The sequence below is a fragment of the Pipra filicauda genome, unplaced genomic scaffold, assembly GCF_003945595.2.
Source record: "Pipra filicauda isolate LSUMZ 115617 unplaced genomic scaffold, ASM394559v2 scaffold9_size5747161_pilon, whole genome shotgun sequence".
Lineage (NCBI taxonomy): Eukaryota > Metazoa > Chordata > Aves > Passeriformes > Pipridae > Pipra > Pipra filicauda.
This window is the reverse complement of record NW_024105198.1, coordinates 1,141,756-1,160,079: the sequence shown is the minus strand read 5'-3', so window position 1 is coordinate 1,160,079 and position 18,324 is coordinate 1,141,756. Positions and strand designations below refer to the sequence as shown.

Sequence of the window (18,324 nt, the reverse complement as noted above, 5' to 3'; positions counted from 1 at the left end):
CCCCCGCCCCGACACCCCGCCGCCTCCCCGCACGCCCCCGGGGGGGCGGACCCCGCGCCGAGCCCAGCCGCGTTGAGCCGGGCCGGGTCGGGCCAGGCCCCGCCCCGGTCTGGCCTCGCCGCCCGCCCCCGGGCCCCGCCCGCCCCCGGGCCCCGCCGCGGGGACTGGGAGCCGCGCGGGGCGGCGGCGGAACCTCGGCGGCGCCGCTCCCGTGGGCGGCACGGCCCTTCCGCCGCGCCGCACCGCCTCAGCGGGGGCCGCGCCGATTGGCCGGACGGGCCCGCGGGCGGCGCTGCGATTGGCCCGGCCGCACGGGGGGCGGGGCCGGGGGCGGTGAGGGGAAGGCAAGATGGCGGTGCAGGCCGTGCACCTGGAGGCGGACGCGTTCCTGGTGTGCCTGAACCACGCGCTCAGCACCGAGAAGGAGGAGGTCATGGGGCTCTGCATCGGAGAGGTACCGCCCCGGGGGGAAGGGCGCGGCGGGAGAAGGCGCTGCCCGGCGGCTTTGGGGCTCTTTAGCACCGTAGTGTTTGCTGTGGTTACCGTGTAGTGCTTAGGACAAATACCAGGGATTAACGCACCTTTGCGTTAACCCCCTACATCTGTTACTGTTGCCTTATTTACCCGTATCAGTAATTAATAGCTGCTAGCAGATGTCTTAGTTTTGAGAACAAAGAACGGTAAAAGAAGCGCATCATGACCTGACCGCATGTGTGAGATACTCTCAAGGGGAGAAGATTCGTTAGAAGATCTAGAACCATAAAAGGGAAATTTGGGGAACGGGATGTTCCCGTATGACCTCAAAAGACCCCAAGTCATATTCAAATTACTCCAGTGAAATAGTCGGCACGTATGCATGTATTCGGGAGGCGTGATGAATATGCATCAGAAATGTGATGAATATGTATTAGCGTGATGAATATGCATTAGTTTCGTGGCTATACCCTGCTCTGTTTAGTTGCTGGGTGTGCATTTCCGTGAAGTTATCCCCACGCTCCCAAGAGCGCTGAGTAAAGGAATGTCGGCTTTCTAACCCAACGAACTGGTTGGAGAGTTTATTTCTCGGCTCTCAGTGTGACAGTCAGAGCCAGGAGAGCTTCCCCTCTCCGTGTGCCCCTGTAAGAACCGGCCCTGCCCCGCGGGTGGGTGTCTCCCTGCCAGGGCAGTGACTGCTCTCCCTCCGTGGGCAGGTGGACACCAGCAGGATCGTCCACATCCACTCCGTGATCATCCTGCGCCGCTCCGACAAGAGGAAGGACCGCGTGGAGATCTCCCCGGAGCAGCTCTCAGCTGCCTCCACCGAAGCAGAGATATCCTTTAGTGCTTCCCCTCACACCTCTGCTGATGGGCTGCGGTTCACACTTGCTCTGCTTGGCTTGAAGCTCTCAGCTGCTCCTCCTGCAGCTGCTGGGCTGGGAGGGCTGTGCTGGCACTTGCCTTTCCCGGGAGTTGGTTCCAGCACTTGCAGTGGAGCTGTGTTATGAAATTTTTGTCGTTTCTGTGTGTTTGGTGACAAGTAACTCTGCAGTGTGTTTGTTGGGGAGGGTGGCACTCCAGCAGGGAGGCATAGTGGGAGATGAAAGGTCAGCAGGTCTCCAGGTGGGGCACTGGGGAGCCTCTTCTCTGCACACACTTGGGAATTCTGGCTTGCTCAGCTGCTGAAATGTTCTCTACTGCCACGTGCAAGCAAAATCCAATTTGCTTCTTCAGCAGTGACTCCTGAGGGTGCTGGGGAAGAGGCTCCATCAGCTCCCTGCCACGTGTCTTGTCACCCCTCCAAAGGGACCTGTCATTCTGTTGGCTGATGAGAAGCTATTTTAAAAAACTCTGCTGTTTTTCCTGGTACAAAAAACTCCTTCCCTTTGCTCTGCTGGTTCCAAAAGCTCCTTGACTCCCACACAGGTTGGCTGAGATGACAGGACGTCCCATGAGGGTGGTGGGCTGGTACCACTCCCACCCCCACATCACTGTCTGGCCCTCACACGTGGGTAAGAGGAGCCCTGAGCCTGGGTCTGGGTGAGCCCTGAGCTGGGGTCTGGGTGGAACTCCCAACTGGTTGATTGTGGGATTCACAAGTTCCAGAGCTGCACATTCCAGCAGTTCAGGACTCTGTGTCTCAGACATTCCCTGGTAGGACCAGACTGTCTGGGTGGGCTCCAGGGGCCTCTGTCAGTGCAGCCCCATAACTGTGTGTGCCCCAGGGACTCAAACATGACTCAGAGCAGCTACTGCTGGTGCTACTGTTCTTCCAGATAGAAAAACCAGACCCAGGGTGTGGGGAACAGCAAAAAAACCTGTGGGAATTCTGGGCCTACTGTGGTGATTTTTGACATCTGGGCATGTTAATGCAACACTGAAAAGTTCTATGAAAGAAGTGTACGAGTATGTTGTATGTGCTGGACTTTATGGAGACCTGTGGCACCAGGCTGATCCTGAGATCATTTCTGGTTTTGTGAACTCACCTGGTGTATTTTAAGATTTGCTATTTAATTACATTTTAAATTGGATCAATTTTTTTTTTAATTTAGTCACTCAGAATAAGGACTTAAAGCTTGTGACGCTTGTTACCAAATTCCAGATCACCCTTCAAAAGGTGGCAAACCTTTTCCCACTGCTCCAGGTGACCAGTGCAGTTCTCATTCTCTCATTCCTGTGCCTGCAGATGTCCGTACACAGGCCATGTATCAGATGATGGACCAAGGCTTTGTAGGGCTGATCTTCTCCTGCTTCATCGAGGACAAGAACACCAAGGTAGGAAACTTAAAAATGGCATCAAACCCTCCAAGTGCTCGTGAGGAGCATCAGGGCAAAACTGAAGTCCCTGAGTGCACCTGCAAGAAGGAAAGAGCTCTGCTGAGGGCACGTGAAAAGCCCAGCTGGAATGGTGGTTGGATTGTGACAGTGACAAATGAACAAGTGTTTAATCCTCTGTGCTGCCCCACAGCCTGCCCAGGGGGCTGCAGCAGCTGCTACACTGTGTGTACACTAAGGTGGACCAGTGGGCAGCTGTAGCTTCAGATTTTTTTATCATTAGAGGGTTTGTCAGTGTCTGCTTTAAGCAACTCCAGCATTCCAGTCACAGCAAAAGGTCTGTGCCTTTTCAACCTGTTGTAATTCTGTTTGAAAGCATATTCTGCTTCCTAAAGGAATGTGTGGGTTTAGATGGGTTTTTGCACTTGAAATGTGACTTTCTGCTGTCTCTCTCAGACAGGCAGGATTCTCTATACCTGTTTCCAGTCTATTCAGGCCCAGAAGAGCTCAGAGTGAGTACAGCAGAAGAAATTTTCTGTGCAACATGTTGTCAGTACTGGCCACCCAGTTGCTTCAGCATCTTATAATTAAAATAAGACAAGTGTATAAAATGCTTCCCTTTGGCTGCCAACTTAGGCATGTGTTCCCAAAAGTGGACATGCAGTTCTGCCATGTATTGGACAGACTGTGGTAGGTTGTAAAAGTCGTGTTTTTTCTCTGCTGCTTTGAAGTTAATTGTATCTGAATCTCTTTCAGGTACGAAAGGATTGAAATTCCTATTCATGTTGTCCCCCATGAAACCATTGGGAAAGTGTGTCTGGAATCAGCTGTGGAGCTGCCCAAGATCCTTTGCCAAGAAGAGCAAGATGCCTACAGGAGAATTCACAGGTAACAGCATTGGGGTCTGCACCTCTCCAGGACTGTGTTTGCTGACATGTTCTACTGTTGCTGCACCATAACCTTTGCAAAGCTGTAGAAGATGAGAAGGATTAGCAGCTCATGTGCCTCTGTAGAACTGGTTGAATAACTGAGGCTGGGGTTACCAGCAGAATGTGGGATTTTGTGATCACAGGTCAGTTGTCCTTGTGAATGTGCAGCAGGTGAGGAGACTTGGAGGCACCTGTGGTGTGGGCAGTGACTAGCAGGCAGTGGTTCTGCAGCCTGGATTTAATGTGCAGTTCCCTGGCTTGTCCCTGACCTGCTTTCTGTTCCTTGTCGTAGCCTCACCCATCTGGACTCTGTAACCAAGATCCATAATGGCTCAGGTAAGGATTCCTTTTTGCATGTGAGAATCCAGGGTGCTGCTCCCAGAGTCAAAACAGTGGAGTCTTGAGCAGGGCTTGGTTTGGCTCTAAGTTTGGGGGGCCTTAGACTACACATGTATAACACTCCTCCCTTTGCCATAAAAGGCCGCTGTAAATAGCTAGAAAAGTACAAATAATAGCTTTTTTTTTCCCTTGCCACACTCTGAATCACAAAGACTGTATAACCCAGAGAATTCCCTGAGATAGTTATCTTGTTACATAAAATCTAGTTAAGGAACAGAACTGAAAGTAAATACTTTATATATAGGAAAACATCAAAAGCTGTAAAATAACCTAATCCTGGGGTCCATGGATGCTGTTGTGTCCTTCAGCCTTTGTAGAACTGGTTAAAATTACAACAGACTTCAGGATTGTTCGGGTTTTCTGAGTTTGGTTTCTTTAGGTTATTTTTTCTGTTGGAACAGCAAGGGGGATTTGGGATTTGTTGAGAGTTACAGTGTTGTGTGGCTGAGCTGTACACACGCCTGCGTCTCCTGGCACTTCATATGAGCTGTGTGGATGTGACACCTTTGCTTTTGCCAGTGTCACAGGGTGAATCTCAATCCCACTTCTGTTGCAAGATAATTATCCCATTATCCATTCTCACGTGTTTAAGAGATGAGGCATTCTTTGATTCCTCTAAATTTAGAGATTAATTAGCAGCAGTGATGACTCGTGTGCAGGTTTCCAGATTTCTGCTGCAGGTCTGTCATCCCTCCCCTGGCTCAGACTGCAATAGCATTTCCCTGTTTATCAAGCTGCTGGTTCTGACGTTCCTGAGGGGATGTGTGGTTGGCAGGGCCAGCGTGGTGGAAGGTTTCCTTGGCTGTCTGTGACACTGTTGGCTTTGGGGTGGTTTGTAGCACACTGAGTGTGTTGTGTGCTGCCCTGGCATGACGTGTGGTTGCTCTTTGCAGTGTTCACAAAGAACCTCTGCAGCCAGATGTCTGCCATCAGTGGGCCCCTCCTGCAGTGGCTGGAGGACAGACTGGAGCAGAACAAACAGCGGGTGCAGGAGCTGCAGCAGGAGAAAGAGCAGCTCCTGGAGGAACTCGCTGCTTTAGAGTGAGGAGGAAATGCAGACCCTTCAGAAAAGAGACATGTAAAAAAGTCTACACCACCTCCTCCAGGCTGAAGGGTGGCCCTGCATTGCCTTACAGTGAAGGCTGTGCCTCTTCTCCTGCAGCACAGAGCACGTCTCCAGGATAAGGACTTTGTCTGCCCCAGCTTGGAGCAAAGCAGGGCTGTGTCTGCAGGTGCTGCAGTGGGGGGGCTGGGCAGCACCTGAAGAGACTCCTGTTCTGGAGGGCACACGTAGGGAACATGTTGTTTCTCCCTTCTCTATATTTTGACAGAAGTCTTACTGCTTTATATGTATTCCAGGACCCTGGAACAGGAGGGTTAGAGGGGAAAAGTGTGTCTCTGCAGTCATATCTGATGCTGCCAACTTCTGCCTTCTTTTAGTAGCTTCAGTTGACCATGATCTTATATCTAGTAATGTTCTGGACTGCTGGCCATCCACCCAGGCAGGTAAGAGGTGGGAGGGAAGCTTGGGAAGAAAGAGACCTGGAAGAACTTTGACACAGGATCTGTTCAGCATATGTCAAACCAAATAAAGAATTCCAAAGCTAGAGCTGTTTGGAGTAGAAATGAAATGAATGCTACGAAGTGCCAGTGCCTGCAGTTTTTGGTCCATCTCTGCTCTCTTCATGTAATGCTGTTGTGAGCCCAGCACTGAGGTTCTCTGCGAAATCAGCTGTTTCTGCTGCTTCAGTGACAGGACTGTGGTTCCTCCCCAGAGGGAAGAAGTTTAAGATGCTGGGAAGAGAACTGGTAGATATACAAGCCTGTCGTTCTTATACGCTGAACTTAATTGTTAAAAATCTCTTAAGACTGGAACAAAATAGCTGTTGTTGAACTAATCCTTTAAATGTTCTTGCTGTTGCATTTCAGAGTATCCCCCAGAGTATCATGTACATCCTCCTGTGTTCTGTTTTGTGAAGTTTGTCTCATGTGAGCAAAGGAGCAAAGCACAGTTAAAATTCCTGTTTCAGCTCCTTGGTTCTAACTTAAATTCTTACACACTCAGACAGATGAAAATGAGCTGCCTGCATTACTGCAGGGAACATTGTTCAATTCCTGACAGCTCATTGTCTGGACTCTTGCTGTGGGAGAATGAAAGTAAGAGCTGGGAGAGAGGCACTCCCTGTCAGAGAGGGCCAGCACTGATGAGCAGTGTAAAGGGTGTCAGATCTGGAAGCCCCATAACCCCAATGCTTTTGTCAGACTTGACTTTTTAAGCTTTCTGCATTTCTGTTGGCAATCCCCAAAGAGTAGAACTTTCAAGTATAACACTCACTACTGTTTTTTCCCTTAAAAGTGCAGTGAATAGTAATTTTCCTTAGTTTTTGAACAGTCAGTGGGTTTGTGCAGTTGTTTTTGTTACTGGTTTCTAGTTCAAGTGTTCCTTACCCTTATCTTTGCTGGGGAGAGAGGGTGGTGCCTCAGTGTCCCTAGGCTTGATAAGAGCTCCTGGGAGCAGCCCAGGGCCTCCAGTGCAATCTCCCAAAGCACAGCTGGAAGGGGGATGGTTGGAATCATAATCCCAATGACAAAAGGAAGTGAAGGGCTGTGCTGATCCACAGCCTGGCTCTCCAGCCAGTAAAGCTGGGCTGGCACCAGGGTTCTGTATAACTATACAGCCATGATTAATTTGAAACGAAGCCTGGAGTTCATTGCCACAGTTGGTACAACATTAGCATTTATTGATTATTCAGTATTACATTCCCTGAGCAATTTGCATACAGGAGACACACATTCAGTCATATTTTATGTGAAAGATTTAAATCATCTGACTAGACCTCCCCCTTCTGTGGTGGAAAGTGTTTGAATTTGCTTTCCCTACCCTGACCTTTTGCATCTATTTTAGTTTCTATGAAATCTCAATGACTGAGGTACATTGCATTCACATTTTCAATCAAAGAGCTTCAGTCTCAGGGCCAGAAGGCCTTGTAAAAACTCACTTCTTCTAAGAGATTTAAGCCACCATTAATTTTAACATTATTTTAACCACTAATTTCAATGAATTTAACAAAACCCACTTAATTTTAACAAAACCAGCCAAGGGTCACTCACTCAAGAGACTCCACATGGGAGAATATCTGAACCCTTGTTGAAGCCCAACTCCAGTCTGCCCCTTTTCCTGCCTGGAAGTCATTCAGATAGAATCAGAGGGCTGGTGGGCCTGGACTTTCTTTCACCTGGCAATCCCAGACAGATGCACACCCAGCAGTTTCTCAGCATATACACAGAGCCTACAGCATATCAGGTACCCAGGTAGAAGAGTAAATCCATTGCTCACTGGAGTCACTGAAGACATGCTGTGGAGCACTATGGGTAAGTGCTGCTCAGAAAATTCCAGCCAAACTTAGTGAGTTGGGCCCAAAGGGCCTGGAACTGTATCTTCCCAGGCATAGGTGGTGTTCCTCTGAAGTCTAAGGATACCCTGACTTGTGCATCACCCTGGACTAGCTGTCATCATTTTTGCTCACTCTTGCCCATTTTAGAAAAGGCCTTAAGGTCTTTATTAGAAGTACTTAGCACTAAAATATTACAATTATCTGGAATCCTCTGAAACAATTCTTAGACTCACGTTAGACTCATTTACTACTCTATATACAAAATTTAAGTGGCATCAAGTAAGGAAATCTATTGAGATATTAAAAGGAATCATCAAGCCTGGTTTTCAAAGCGAAATCAGCACCGAGTTTCCTCATGACCTCTGCATGGCTCAGCCCCTGCTGCTCTCTCTTGGCCAGTCCGTAGTTTTCCTTCACATACTTGGCAAAGGGTGTGAGCTGTGTCCTGGCAGGAGTGCCCCCCTTGCCCGGGGGCTGGCTGAGGGCCAGCCGCCCCCCGCAGAACGCGCACACGAACCGCTCCGTGTCCAGGGACTTGGAGTGCCGGCCGATCCTGGAAGGGAAAAGTCAGGACTTGTGGGAGAGGGCTCCTTTCTCTTCTGCCTGGATACTCAGGTCAGGTTTCTAAGCCAGTATTTGAGAAGAGCAAACAGTACCCCCTTCACACAGCAGAACAATCAAATCTGTATTGCACATCTCTACCCTAGAACTTACTCCACTGCCTTTTGAGCTTGGTCCCTCCCTCTGTCTCTTTTACTCTCAGCCCAGGAGTATGAAGTGCTACAACATCTGCAAACACCTCCACAACCCACATATCAACTGTCCCTTGGAGTTTCTCCTCAGAGCCATCACCAAAAATCCTTCTCCATGCTCTGTTGCATCTAAGCAACTTATGCATTGTACAGTCCTAACAAACACCTCAAGAAAATTCCATATGTGAAATGTTGTTTCCTTCTGGGAGTCACATGATCATGAGAGGTAAAAAAAATGCCACATATGCTTTCTAAGCATGCATTTAGCCCCTAAATTTTGGGGAATGGAGTGGTACAATAATAATAATAATAACACTTGTCAGCTGCTTTTTTTTAGTCTTAATTCAAAATCATCAAGATACAAACCCTAGAAAGCTTCCTCTGATACTTTGTCGTAGGATCTAATTGTCACACATTCTGTGCCCAGTTTTTATGGGGACTTGTTCCTTCAAAGCTGAGGGACATACATCCCAAAGACCCTCCATCATCACCAGTGGTACTCACGAGACATTTCTGCCTGTCCTGACCTCTGAACTAGAACTGAAACTACCTGGAAACAAACATGTGGGAATCACACAGTGAGGTTCTGTGGGCTCTGGAAACATGAAGTAACTCAGAGTATCCCAACTGCTTCACAGTTTAAGAGACCCATGATTTCTAGACCCAGGAGACTGGCAAGTTAGAGAGAAAGTGAATACACGGTCACATGCACATCAAAACATTACTCACTTAGCTTTGCACTGAGCACACTCGTAGGTGAATTTGTAGTTGATCTCGTAGCTGTGGCACCGTGTTACTACTGGCAGCTCTGGATGAATTACAGCTGATTTGTTGGCATAGAACCTCCAGAACCGCCCGTGTCCGTCACGAACACCGTTGATGAGCCAGGTGGCCGCGTGGCAAACCTCGTGGATCAGCGTGTCCCGAAGGCGATCTGCAGGGAAAGCAAACAGAAGATTAAGGTCAGTCAGGTGTGGGGAAGTACAGCCTTACTAAGATGCAAGGGTTATTTTGGAGGTTAGAACTACCACCGTCTTGGTAAAATGCTCCAAAGCAAGGTTTTACTTAGTGCATTTCCAGCTTTGTGATTAGCTCCAATTCAGCATCCTGCACTTCCCTGCACACCTGATGTGTTTCGGGGTTTTTTTCATTGGTTGGTTAAGCCTTTGTCACTGTTTCCTACAGCATTTTCCTGGAGAAACTGGCAGCCCATGGCTTGGACAGGTGTATTCCTTCTTCACTGGGTAAAAAACAGGCTGGATGGCCGGGCCCAGGGAGTGGTGGAGAATGGAGTTACATCCACCTGGGGCAGGTCACCAGTGGTGTTCCCCAGGGCTCAGTGCTGGGGCCAGTCCTGTTTAACACCTTTATCGATCCCTTTCAATTAAAACCATTTTATGATTTGTTTCCCCAAACTAGGAAGGGATGAGGGAGAAAAAACAGTTACAGTACCACTTAACAGAAGTTAATTTGGCCCTGACCTGTCTTTACTCCAGCTTTAAATACTACCAACAAGGTGGCTGGCTGTGATGGAAGAAGTCTGATTTTAGACTGCCACTATAGCACATACAGAATTAGAGTAACATGATGCCTATGGGTCTTCAAATCAATAAGAAACATAAACAAAATACTGCAGTTAGTGTGAATACATCTCTGTTCTCACGTTTTGTACATTTGCCCAGCCTCTTAGAAGTGCTGTGGAATGTGGATAAATCCATCAATTAATGGATTTATTTATTCAAGGTAATATGAAATTTCAAAGCAGGGTCCAGTTCCAGGTCTCTTAGGCCTCAGGTTAGTGTTTTTATCTCTAGAACTTGCTTTCTTAAAGGAGAATCAACATAATTGTTCTTTTACCCACCTGCAGAGTCACAGACTTTCTCAGAAAGTTCTATGCGAGCGTAACGCTTTTGTTGAGGACCTGTCTGCCCTGTCACACAATATCCTGCTGTTTTTCTCATCTTCTTATTCCAGATTATCTCCATTGTCTCTGGTAACTGAAAAACAAAACAGGACATGTAATCTGCCCTCTCTACCTCTTATCTTCTGGCCCTCTGGCTTCCCCTTGTATTTGCTGCAAAGCTGGTACAGGATGTCTCAGTGCTCCTAACACTGTTGTCACTTAACATGCAAACTCACCCCCTATGGCTGCTTATTCTCACAATCAGTGTCTCTGTAACCAACACTGGGAGTTCCACAATGCAGGATGAGACCAGAAGTCCCTTAGTTCCTCTGTTCTACCTACAACAGTGGCTAAAACAAGCTGCTTAAGAAGAAATACGAGGACAGGACAGGCATAAACCACAATTTCCTCTTCAGAAAAAAGTACCTCTTTCCAACTGCTAACCACTAAGCCACAGGTGGTTCTTTTCTATTAAATATCCATTAGAGTGGGTTTCTGGTGTTTTGGGGAGAAAGAGTGTGTATGTTTAAGAATACATAAGTATTTTTAGCATCTACAGTAGTCTATGATCAGAAGTTCTACAACTTAATAATTTACAGGTTAAGTACCATCTGCTTTGGTTGTGCTGAACCTGCAACTTGCAATTAATTTGATGCCCCTTAACACCATGAGAGGGTGAATAATCCCCCCTTGCTTATCTTCTGTGCTGCCCCTGATTTTGCAAGCCCTCATCATATCTATCTTAGTTAGTTCAGTTCTTTTACTAACAGTTTTCTGTCATCTAAATTAATGAGCTTAAGTAAAGGCTTCAACAGCACAGGCACAGGCACAGGGCTGTCAGATATTTTGCCTTCAGCAATAATAAACCTGTTCAGCTCAGCTTTATGTGAAATCATGACCTCAGCCTGCCCTTGGTCAGCTCAACAGTATCTTCTCATCTGCAGGGAAACGTTTTCCTTCCTGAAGGAAATTCTATTGGAATTACTGAGGACAGCATCCTTCCTTTCAAGGGTGTTTTTCACCAGTGGAGGGTCCCCAGTATCCCAACAGACGTGAAGGCCAAGACAGCAGTTCTCTGAAATTTAACCTTAAATTTGAAACACAACTTGAAGCTTTATGCTCATGCAAATTGTTATTCAAAGGATAAGCACCTTTTTAATCTGTTCCAGAAAGGCAGACATGGCCATGGAAACAGAAGGATCTGATGGAACTGATCCAAGGGCCCTCATACAGCAGCTTCTCCCATCAGAGACTCTTGGATACCACCCAGACTGCTGACTCAAGGATGGTGCTCCATCCATTACAGCTGGGAAAGCAAAGCCACGCTGAAAACTGCTGCATCACTGTGGTGGCAAACCCCTTCCAGAGCAATCGCCTGAGCTAAATCAAACATAAGACATTACTATAATGTTTGGCACTGAAGAGGATAAAGAGCAATCACATCAAGAAGTGAGGTGTGACATATTAACCAGCATTTTAGAATAGTAATTCTCGTTTTAAACCAACCTTCTGATCAAAGATGGTGCTGTTAAACAGTCTGTAGAGCTTCTGTGCCAGCTCCTCTTTATTCTTCTTGAAATACTTCACGTAGTGGGAAGTGGGATTTGAAAGATCTTGCAAGAAACAACCAGGCACTGAGCATACCCTGAGCCTGCAAGAAAAGCCATAAAGCTTTTGTAAAGAAGGTTTTGTGTTGGTAAACACAGTTATAAAATGACCAAAGGAAACAGCACATGGCTAGAAGGCACAATAAAGGCAGCTGTTAGAAATGAGAAATGCATTCTTCTGAAAAGCTTAAGCTGCATCCACATACAGAAAAAGAAACATGAATTCTGCAAGTTAGAGAGGTTAAAAAAAAAATCAAGACAATCTTGTTAATAGAATCAGTTTGGATATATTTTCAGAGGCAAGCAGCTGGATATATACAATCTGTGGGGCCAACACATTAGAGGTGGGCTGTACCAAGACAAGGAATAGCAAGAAAACATTTACAAAGAAGATTTGACATTTGTCAGATATATTTGCCATCAATTCCTCTAGGCAGAGATCAGCTATATTCTCCCTGTCATACTGGAGACTGAAAACTTTGATTTCCAGCTACTTAATCATTCATAATTGCTGGATTAGTAGCAGAAGTTTCTATGTACCAGAGGAGTCACTACATCACCCTAGGCAAAGGATGTCCATCTATAAATGCCCTAGAACATAGTAAAAATGGAGAAACACTCACCTTCTATCTGTCTTTGCTGATTGTGAGCAACTGACCAATTCATTCCCAGGAATTCTTGCAGGAGTCCTTGTCTCGGAAGATATTTCTGCAACTGAAGTGGAGTTTGGCCTTGGTATCTTGACTCCCTCCCCTTTCAAAGGCTGTGCATCTTTGCAGGGTGGCTTGATGTTTTCTAGTTCAACAGAAAGAGTCACAGGATTACACATTGTCCAAGAATCAGGAGCACAGACACCAGCAACCCACTGACAACACTGAAAAAGCCAAATATTCCACCTCAGAATAAACTCCTGCTGTGCACACTTGAAGGCAAAGGTTTTTACAACTGATGGAAAGGTAATTTGCTGTTACATACTACAAATATTACCATTCAGTGAAGGAGTGGCAGACTCCAAACTTTCAAACATTCAGCAAGGACGAAGTGGAAGGAAAAGTATTTGTGACCTCACTCAGGCATTCCTAAGTTATGTGTTATAGAACATAATTCCTGAGTTATAATGTTATAGAACATAATTGATATATTCCAATTAAAAAAAATTTGCTCTTTCCCAGGGCATATTTCTGTGCTGTATATGATCCTCTTCCAGAGGTCTCCTTGCTCTGGCCAGTCATTGTTAGAAAGAAAGGCACCCTGTGTTTACTTTTCTAGAAAAACATTTGTTTTCATCTGCTCTCATCTCAGCAACAGTCCTTTTCCCCCTTTTCAGTTTTTCAGTTGAGGCTCATTTCAGTTTGTCAAAGGAGAGGAGGAGGTACTGATTTAGGAAATTCTCATTATAAACTGTATTTTTAAAAAAAAAGATGAGTCAAGTATAAATCCAAATACTAAACGAACAGCATTCTGAACTGCTGAAAATTTCAGTCCTAAAGCTGAAATGACAGCTTCACATTAAGTATCATACATTAAAAAAATCAGAATAATTCAATACCACCAGTTAGATAATAATTTTGTAAAATAAATTATAATTTTTAAAAATAATATTTAAAACTAAAAATGCCTACAAGAACAAACAATAGTGAAAACCTTAAACCTTGACACCACAGGGTGACTTTTCAGAACGCTCAGAGGAGTTAATTTCTGATTGCACCAAATCCAGCTGCAAGGTGCTGGGCTGCCTCCCAGAAGTCTGTGCCACACAAATGGGAAGAGTCAGGCAATCAGCACTACCACTGCAAGTTAGCCCTGAACAACTGCTTACCTGCTGAACTGGGCTGATAGATGGTTTTATTTGTGCCTAAGACTGGTTTTTGGGGCAGACTTTGCTTCTTTATCCGTTCCATTAACGATTCAAAGCTGTCATCTGAGCTGTCTGACTCTACTGCCACAGTGGGCAATTTATTTTCTGTGCTCTTCTCACAGCTTCTTTCTTTCCTTCTAACAGGCAAATCTGGACTGCCTTTGGAAACTGACTCTTTCAGATTTTGTGGAGGTGAAAGTTTTGTGCACCTCTGACTCTCTTTCCAGTCTTTTACTCCCCCTTTTTGGTGGTCAAGCCAAGGACTTTCTACAAAGACAGAATCCTCAGTGTCACTTGAACTCTCTCCATAATGCAATTCTTGGCAGCAAGTGCTTTTCTTTCCAGAACTCATCAACTTCCTGGGGGTCTGAAGATCCTTTGGTGCTGCAATCCGAAAGAAAGAGCTTAAGGTTTTGGCAGTTGCATTTAGGAGACCTGCATTTGTCTTAACACAAAAAAAAATCCCTTGAAAGACAGGAAAATACAAATAGAGAGGTATCTCTGCATTTGCTTTACTCTGCCCTGTTCATTTACCATTTTACTACATGAAAAGTCACTGAAAGATGTATTAAAATAACATAGCCTGCCAACAAACAGTGCTTCTGACATCCCAGATTTGTCCTGTCAAGATTAAGGGATCACATCAGATCTACAGGTGACTTTTTTTTAGTGATGCTTCTGGTCCATTTTGCTTCACCCATTTCCCCTCCAGACACCATTCCATTGGCTTTCTACAGCTTTTCCCAGTCTGCAGCTGGCACACACTTTTCAGGGTTCACATTCACACCAGCTGAAAGAGATCCTGCCCCTCCTGATCAGGGGTCAGCTCTCTCAGAGATTTATGTCACCTTTCCACTCATTAAAATTCCCACTTCATATTTGCTGTTGCACAATTACTTGCCATTCTTTTTTGTGCTCTTTCTCGCTTTAAAGTCCAAGAAGAAATCATCTGAGTCATCAATGAAGTTTTTCAAACTGTAAAAAAAAAAAAAAAAAGGCAAATGTGAAAAAAGGTAGGATAAAGGAGGAAAATGCAAGAGTAAATCTGCCCTACTAAAAAAGCAACCCAAAAAAAGCCTCCAAATATAACATTATCGTTCACAACAAATGTTACCAACTACATCCATAAATAGGAATGGCAAAGGAGCATTTACACCTCCAAACATCCCATTTTTATCTCTGTCCTGAACATACAGACTGGACACATAACAGTTCTCTCTACACTCACTCCTATACAGGGATCTGCCCACGAATCACTAGAACTTTTCATTGTTTTTCTTGTATTCTGATTAGTAAATATGATACAGAAAACTATTTTATGAATACAGAAAAGTAATTAATTACAGCACCCACCTTGCATCTGCCTTTTTAGGAACACTTTTGGGAGTTTTCATTCTGGCTAAAACTAAACCAAGAGGAGATTAATTAGGAAATTTCTTTTCTTAGGCATTTTTAAGTTTGCAACTAGTAAAAATTAAAGTCTTTAAAAACCACAAACTTTTCTCTTGGCACATATTTTCACTTCAGTCTTTCCTACACCTGGCACTACAGTGACAGGATGGCAGTAGAATGGCTTTGCAAATATTCTGCTCCGAGCCCCAAGTAGTTCTCTCAGCCCCCTTCCATGACAGGTGGCACATCACTCAGCAGCCTCCCTGAAAGAAGCCAGGGGAAGGAGGAGACTGTCAAATATAAAAATTACAGAAAAGTGAAAAATGACCTAATGAATGGGCAGTATGGAAATATTTATCAGACTTAGAAGTCTAGAAGTAGTGCAGGATCTATATACAGCACATTTTGCTTTAGCTGGTAGTAAGGCCTGACAATCTTAAGATCATTCACATGGCACTGAGCTGGAGCACAGCAGGAACTCCAAAGCAATGAGAAACCTGCTTCAAATGCAGCTGGACCAGCACAGCAGTGATATGCAAAGGGTAAAATAAACAAGTACAACTTACTGCCTTAGCAATTCTACCATCTCTGTTAAATATATAAGGAAGAACATATTGCAAGATTTACAAACCTATAAATTACTTACCAGTTTGAAACTGAGACGTGGCAGAGCCATGATTAGTCCAGCAAACAAATGAGCTAAACAGAACTCTTGCAACAGGAAAAAACCCAACCAGTGTGCACTTAACTACTCCAGCACACAGTGATAGTTATAGTGGCTGTTACCATTTGTTTGCACAGGCTGAACAAAAAGATTGGTTGGTTATGCACCACAGAAGCCACCATGTACAATTTAGTATTCAATTCTATCTTACCAAGACCTTGAGCCACTGTGACAACTCAACAACATCCCTCTGACTGGTTAAGACTAATGCAATAAAAGCTGTGTCAGGTCAGAAGGAATTGTGAGTAGTTTAGAACAGTAACTACTCAGAGAAAAGGTTTATTCAAAGATGCTTTGTAGACTAAGAAGAAAGCGAGTGAGTGACAGGGAACAGATAAAACTGAGGCAACAACAGTAATGTAATGCAAGGCAAAAAGCACCCAAAACTGAGGCAAATTAAAAAACACTCCCTGTGGCATATAGCCACCAAGACTGCACTGCAAGGACAGAATGTACTTTGCAGCACAAGCAGTGGAAGAAAATAACGTGTAAAAACACTCCACTATAACTAGAAATGTGTCCTTCTCATACTCCAGAAAACAAACTGACATGTGCTATGACTTACACGTCTCAAATTCCTCATCGCTGCTGGAAGACAAGCACAGGCCGTGGCTGCAAAAAATGAAATGCAGAACATTAGGTCAGTGGGAAGTAGATCTGCATCTCCACTGGCCTGAAACACCTGTGAACACCCAGAATCAAATATGGACTGGAAGAAACACTGAACATCACAAATAGGCTGAACTATTTTAACTGTTTAAAACAGAAATGTTATAAGTTTTAATATATAAGTTCTAGCAACCATATACGTTCCATGTAAGTAGCAATCAATCCTCAAAATTTGGAACACTGAACCATTTGAAGGCACAGGCTTAGGATATTGCGTTTCTTTCAGTTCGAGTTGGATATCAGAAGACAGAAAGGATAGAAAGCTTGTTTTTATCTCACACATGGTCTGTGATCTGGGAGAGAAGTGTGTTACAGTAAGGCTGAAAGCTGAAAGCACGCACTGATGAGTAATCAGCTGCTTGTGTATGAAATGCACTCTAATGTGGTTGCCATGAATATTTAACACAGTGCAGCAGCTCTCACAAAGCTCTCTCAAGAGGCAGAACGGAAGCATTACCACCAGCCTGCAATCCTCACACAAATGTCGAGGCAAGCTGCGCTCCCCTTACCAAATTATTTACTTCATTTTCTGCCAACCACCAAACATCAACAACTTGGAAAACACACTAAGCAATTTGCTTAAAAACAGGAAGACAGCTTCTTTTAATTAAAGCTATTTAAACTTTAAAGACTGTAATTGTGAAACGTGCTAATAGACACCAACTGCCATGGAACAAATGGGGGCGTAATCTAAAATTTATATAAATCACTATAAATAATTATTATAGCATATTGTCCATATAATATAGTATAACATATACTATGCAAAATATACTATATAATAATAATGTACATAAAATTACGCATTATATATTACACAACATATAATATAGTAAATTTTCTATATACACACACTATATAATTTAGTCTAGTATATTTTCTATATACACACACTATATAATTTAGTCTAGTATATTTTCTATATACATACACTATATCTTATATATATATAATATATTTTCTATAAACTACATATATTTCTTTTATATATAAATACATATAAAATTATATAAAACATGTATAATATACAATAATATATAGTACACACAAATACATAAAATATATAAATATAAATAACTGAATATACATACACATATATATGCTTCTATATGTGTATATATATATTTCTTTTATATATATTATATATATATTTCTTTTATATATAAAACCGTATAAAGTTATATAAAATATGTATAATATAATACACAATAATATATAGTATATACAAATACATAAAATATATAAATATAAATAACTTAATATATATACATATATATACGCTTCTATATGTGTATATATATAACATATATATTTCTTTTATATATAAAATCATATAAAATTATATAAAATATGTATAATATAATACACAATAATATATAGTATATACAAATACATAAAATATATAAATATAAATAACTGAATATATATACATATATACGCTTCTATATGTGTGTATATATATTATATATATATTCTATATAGAATGTATGATATGTATATTCTATATAGAATGTATATAAAATATACAAAAATAGAATATATATATCATATACATTCTATATAGAACATATATATAAAAAAAATTTCTATACAAATTAACCAAAACAGGGCAGGATCCGTGGACTCCTGGGCTGGGTCGCTCACCTTCCGCCCCGCCGGCCCTGGCTCCACGCGGCCGCTCTCCCGGGGCTCCGCTCGCCTGTAGCCGCTGCACCGTCCGAGCCCGCAGGGCCCTGCCCCTGCCCGGCCCCGCTCCCGGCCCGTGCCCGCCCTGCCCGGTCCCGCGGGCCCTGTGCCGGCGGCGCCGCTCCCAGCGCGGCCCGGGCCGCTCCCTCCGCCCGCTCCATCGCGCTCGAACCGCCCGCGCCCCTCACGGCTTCCGGGGCACCGCGCATGCGCACAGGGCGGCGCCGCCCGCGCCTCAGCGCGCCCCTCGAACGGCACC

At 44.1% G+C, this 18,324-nt stretch overlaps 2 protein-coding genes across 3 annotated transcripts; one reads left to right on the top strand and one right to left on the bottom strand.

Annotated features, from left to right (window-relative positions):
• The first annotated feature begins 313 nt into the window (after window positions 1-313).
• BRCC3 (BRCA1/BRCA2-containing complex subunit 3) lies at window positions 314-5,977 on the top strand. Of its 2 annotated transcripts, none has more exons than XM_039378141.1 (8): window positions 314-454; window positions 1,191-1,310; window positions 1,901-1,988; window positions 2,663-2,751; window positions 3,208-3,263; window positions 3,508-3,639; window positions 3,973-4,016; window positions 5,439-5,977. In XM_039378141.1, exons 1-8 carry the CDS (start codon window positions 350-352, stop codon window positions 5,669-5,671), a joined length of 867 nt encoding a protein of 288 aa, XP_039234075.1. In that variant the 5' UTR covers window positions 314-349; the 3' UTR covers window positions 5,672-5,977. The 2 variants fall into 2 exon arrangements, with proteins under 2 accessions (XP_039234075.1, XP_027581386.1); XM_027725585.2 differs by having other exon boundaries at window positions 316-454; window positions 4,973-5,977.
• Window positions 5,978-6,786: 809 nt separating this feature from the next.
• Window positions 6,787-18,283, bottom strand: GCNA (germ cell nuclear acidic peptidase). The gene is made up of 10 exons (XM_027725573.2): window positions 18,024-18,283; window positions 16,276-16,322; window positions 14,948-14,999; window positions 14,496-14,569; window positions 13,556-13,978; window positions 12,360-12,531; window positions 11,636-11,780; window positions 10,088-10,223; window positions 8,956-9,160; window positions 6,787-8,027 (listed from the first exon to the last, which is right to left on the bottom strand). The coding sequence occupies exons 1-10, from the start codon at window positions 18,272-18,274 to the stop codon at window positions 7,775-7,777; spliced, it is 1,758 nt and encodes a 585-aa protein (XP_027581374.2). The 5' UTR covers window positions 18,275-18,283; the 3' UTR covers window positions 6,787-7,774.
• Between the last annotated feature and the right edge of the window lie 41 nt (window positions 18,284-18,324).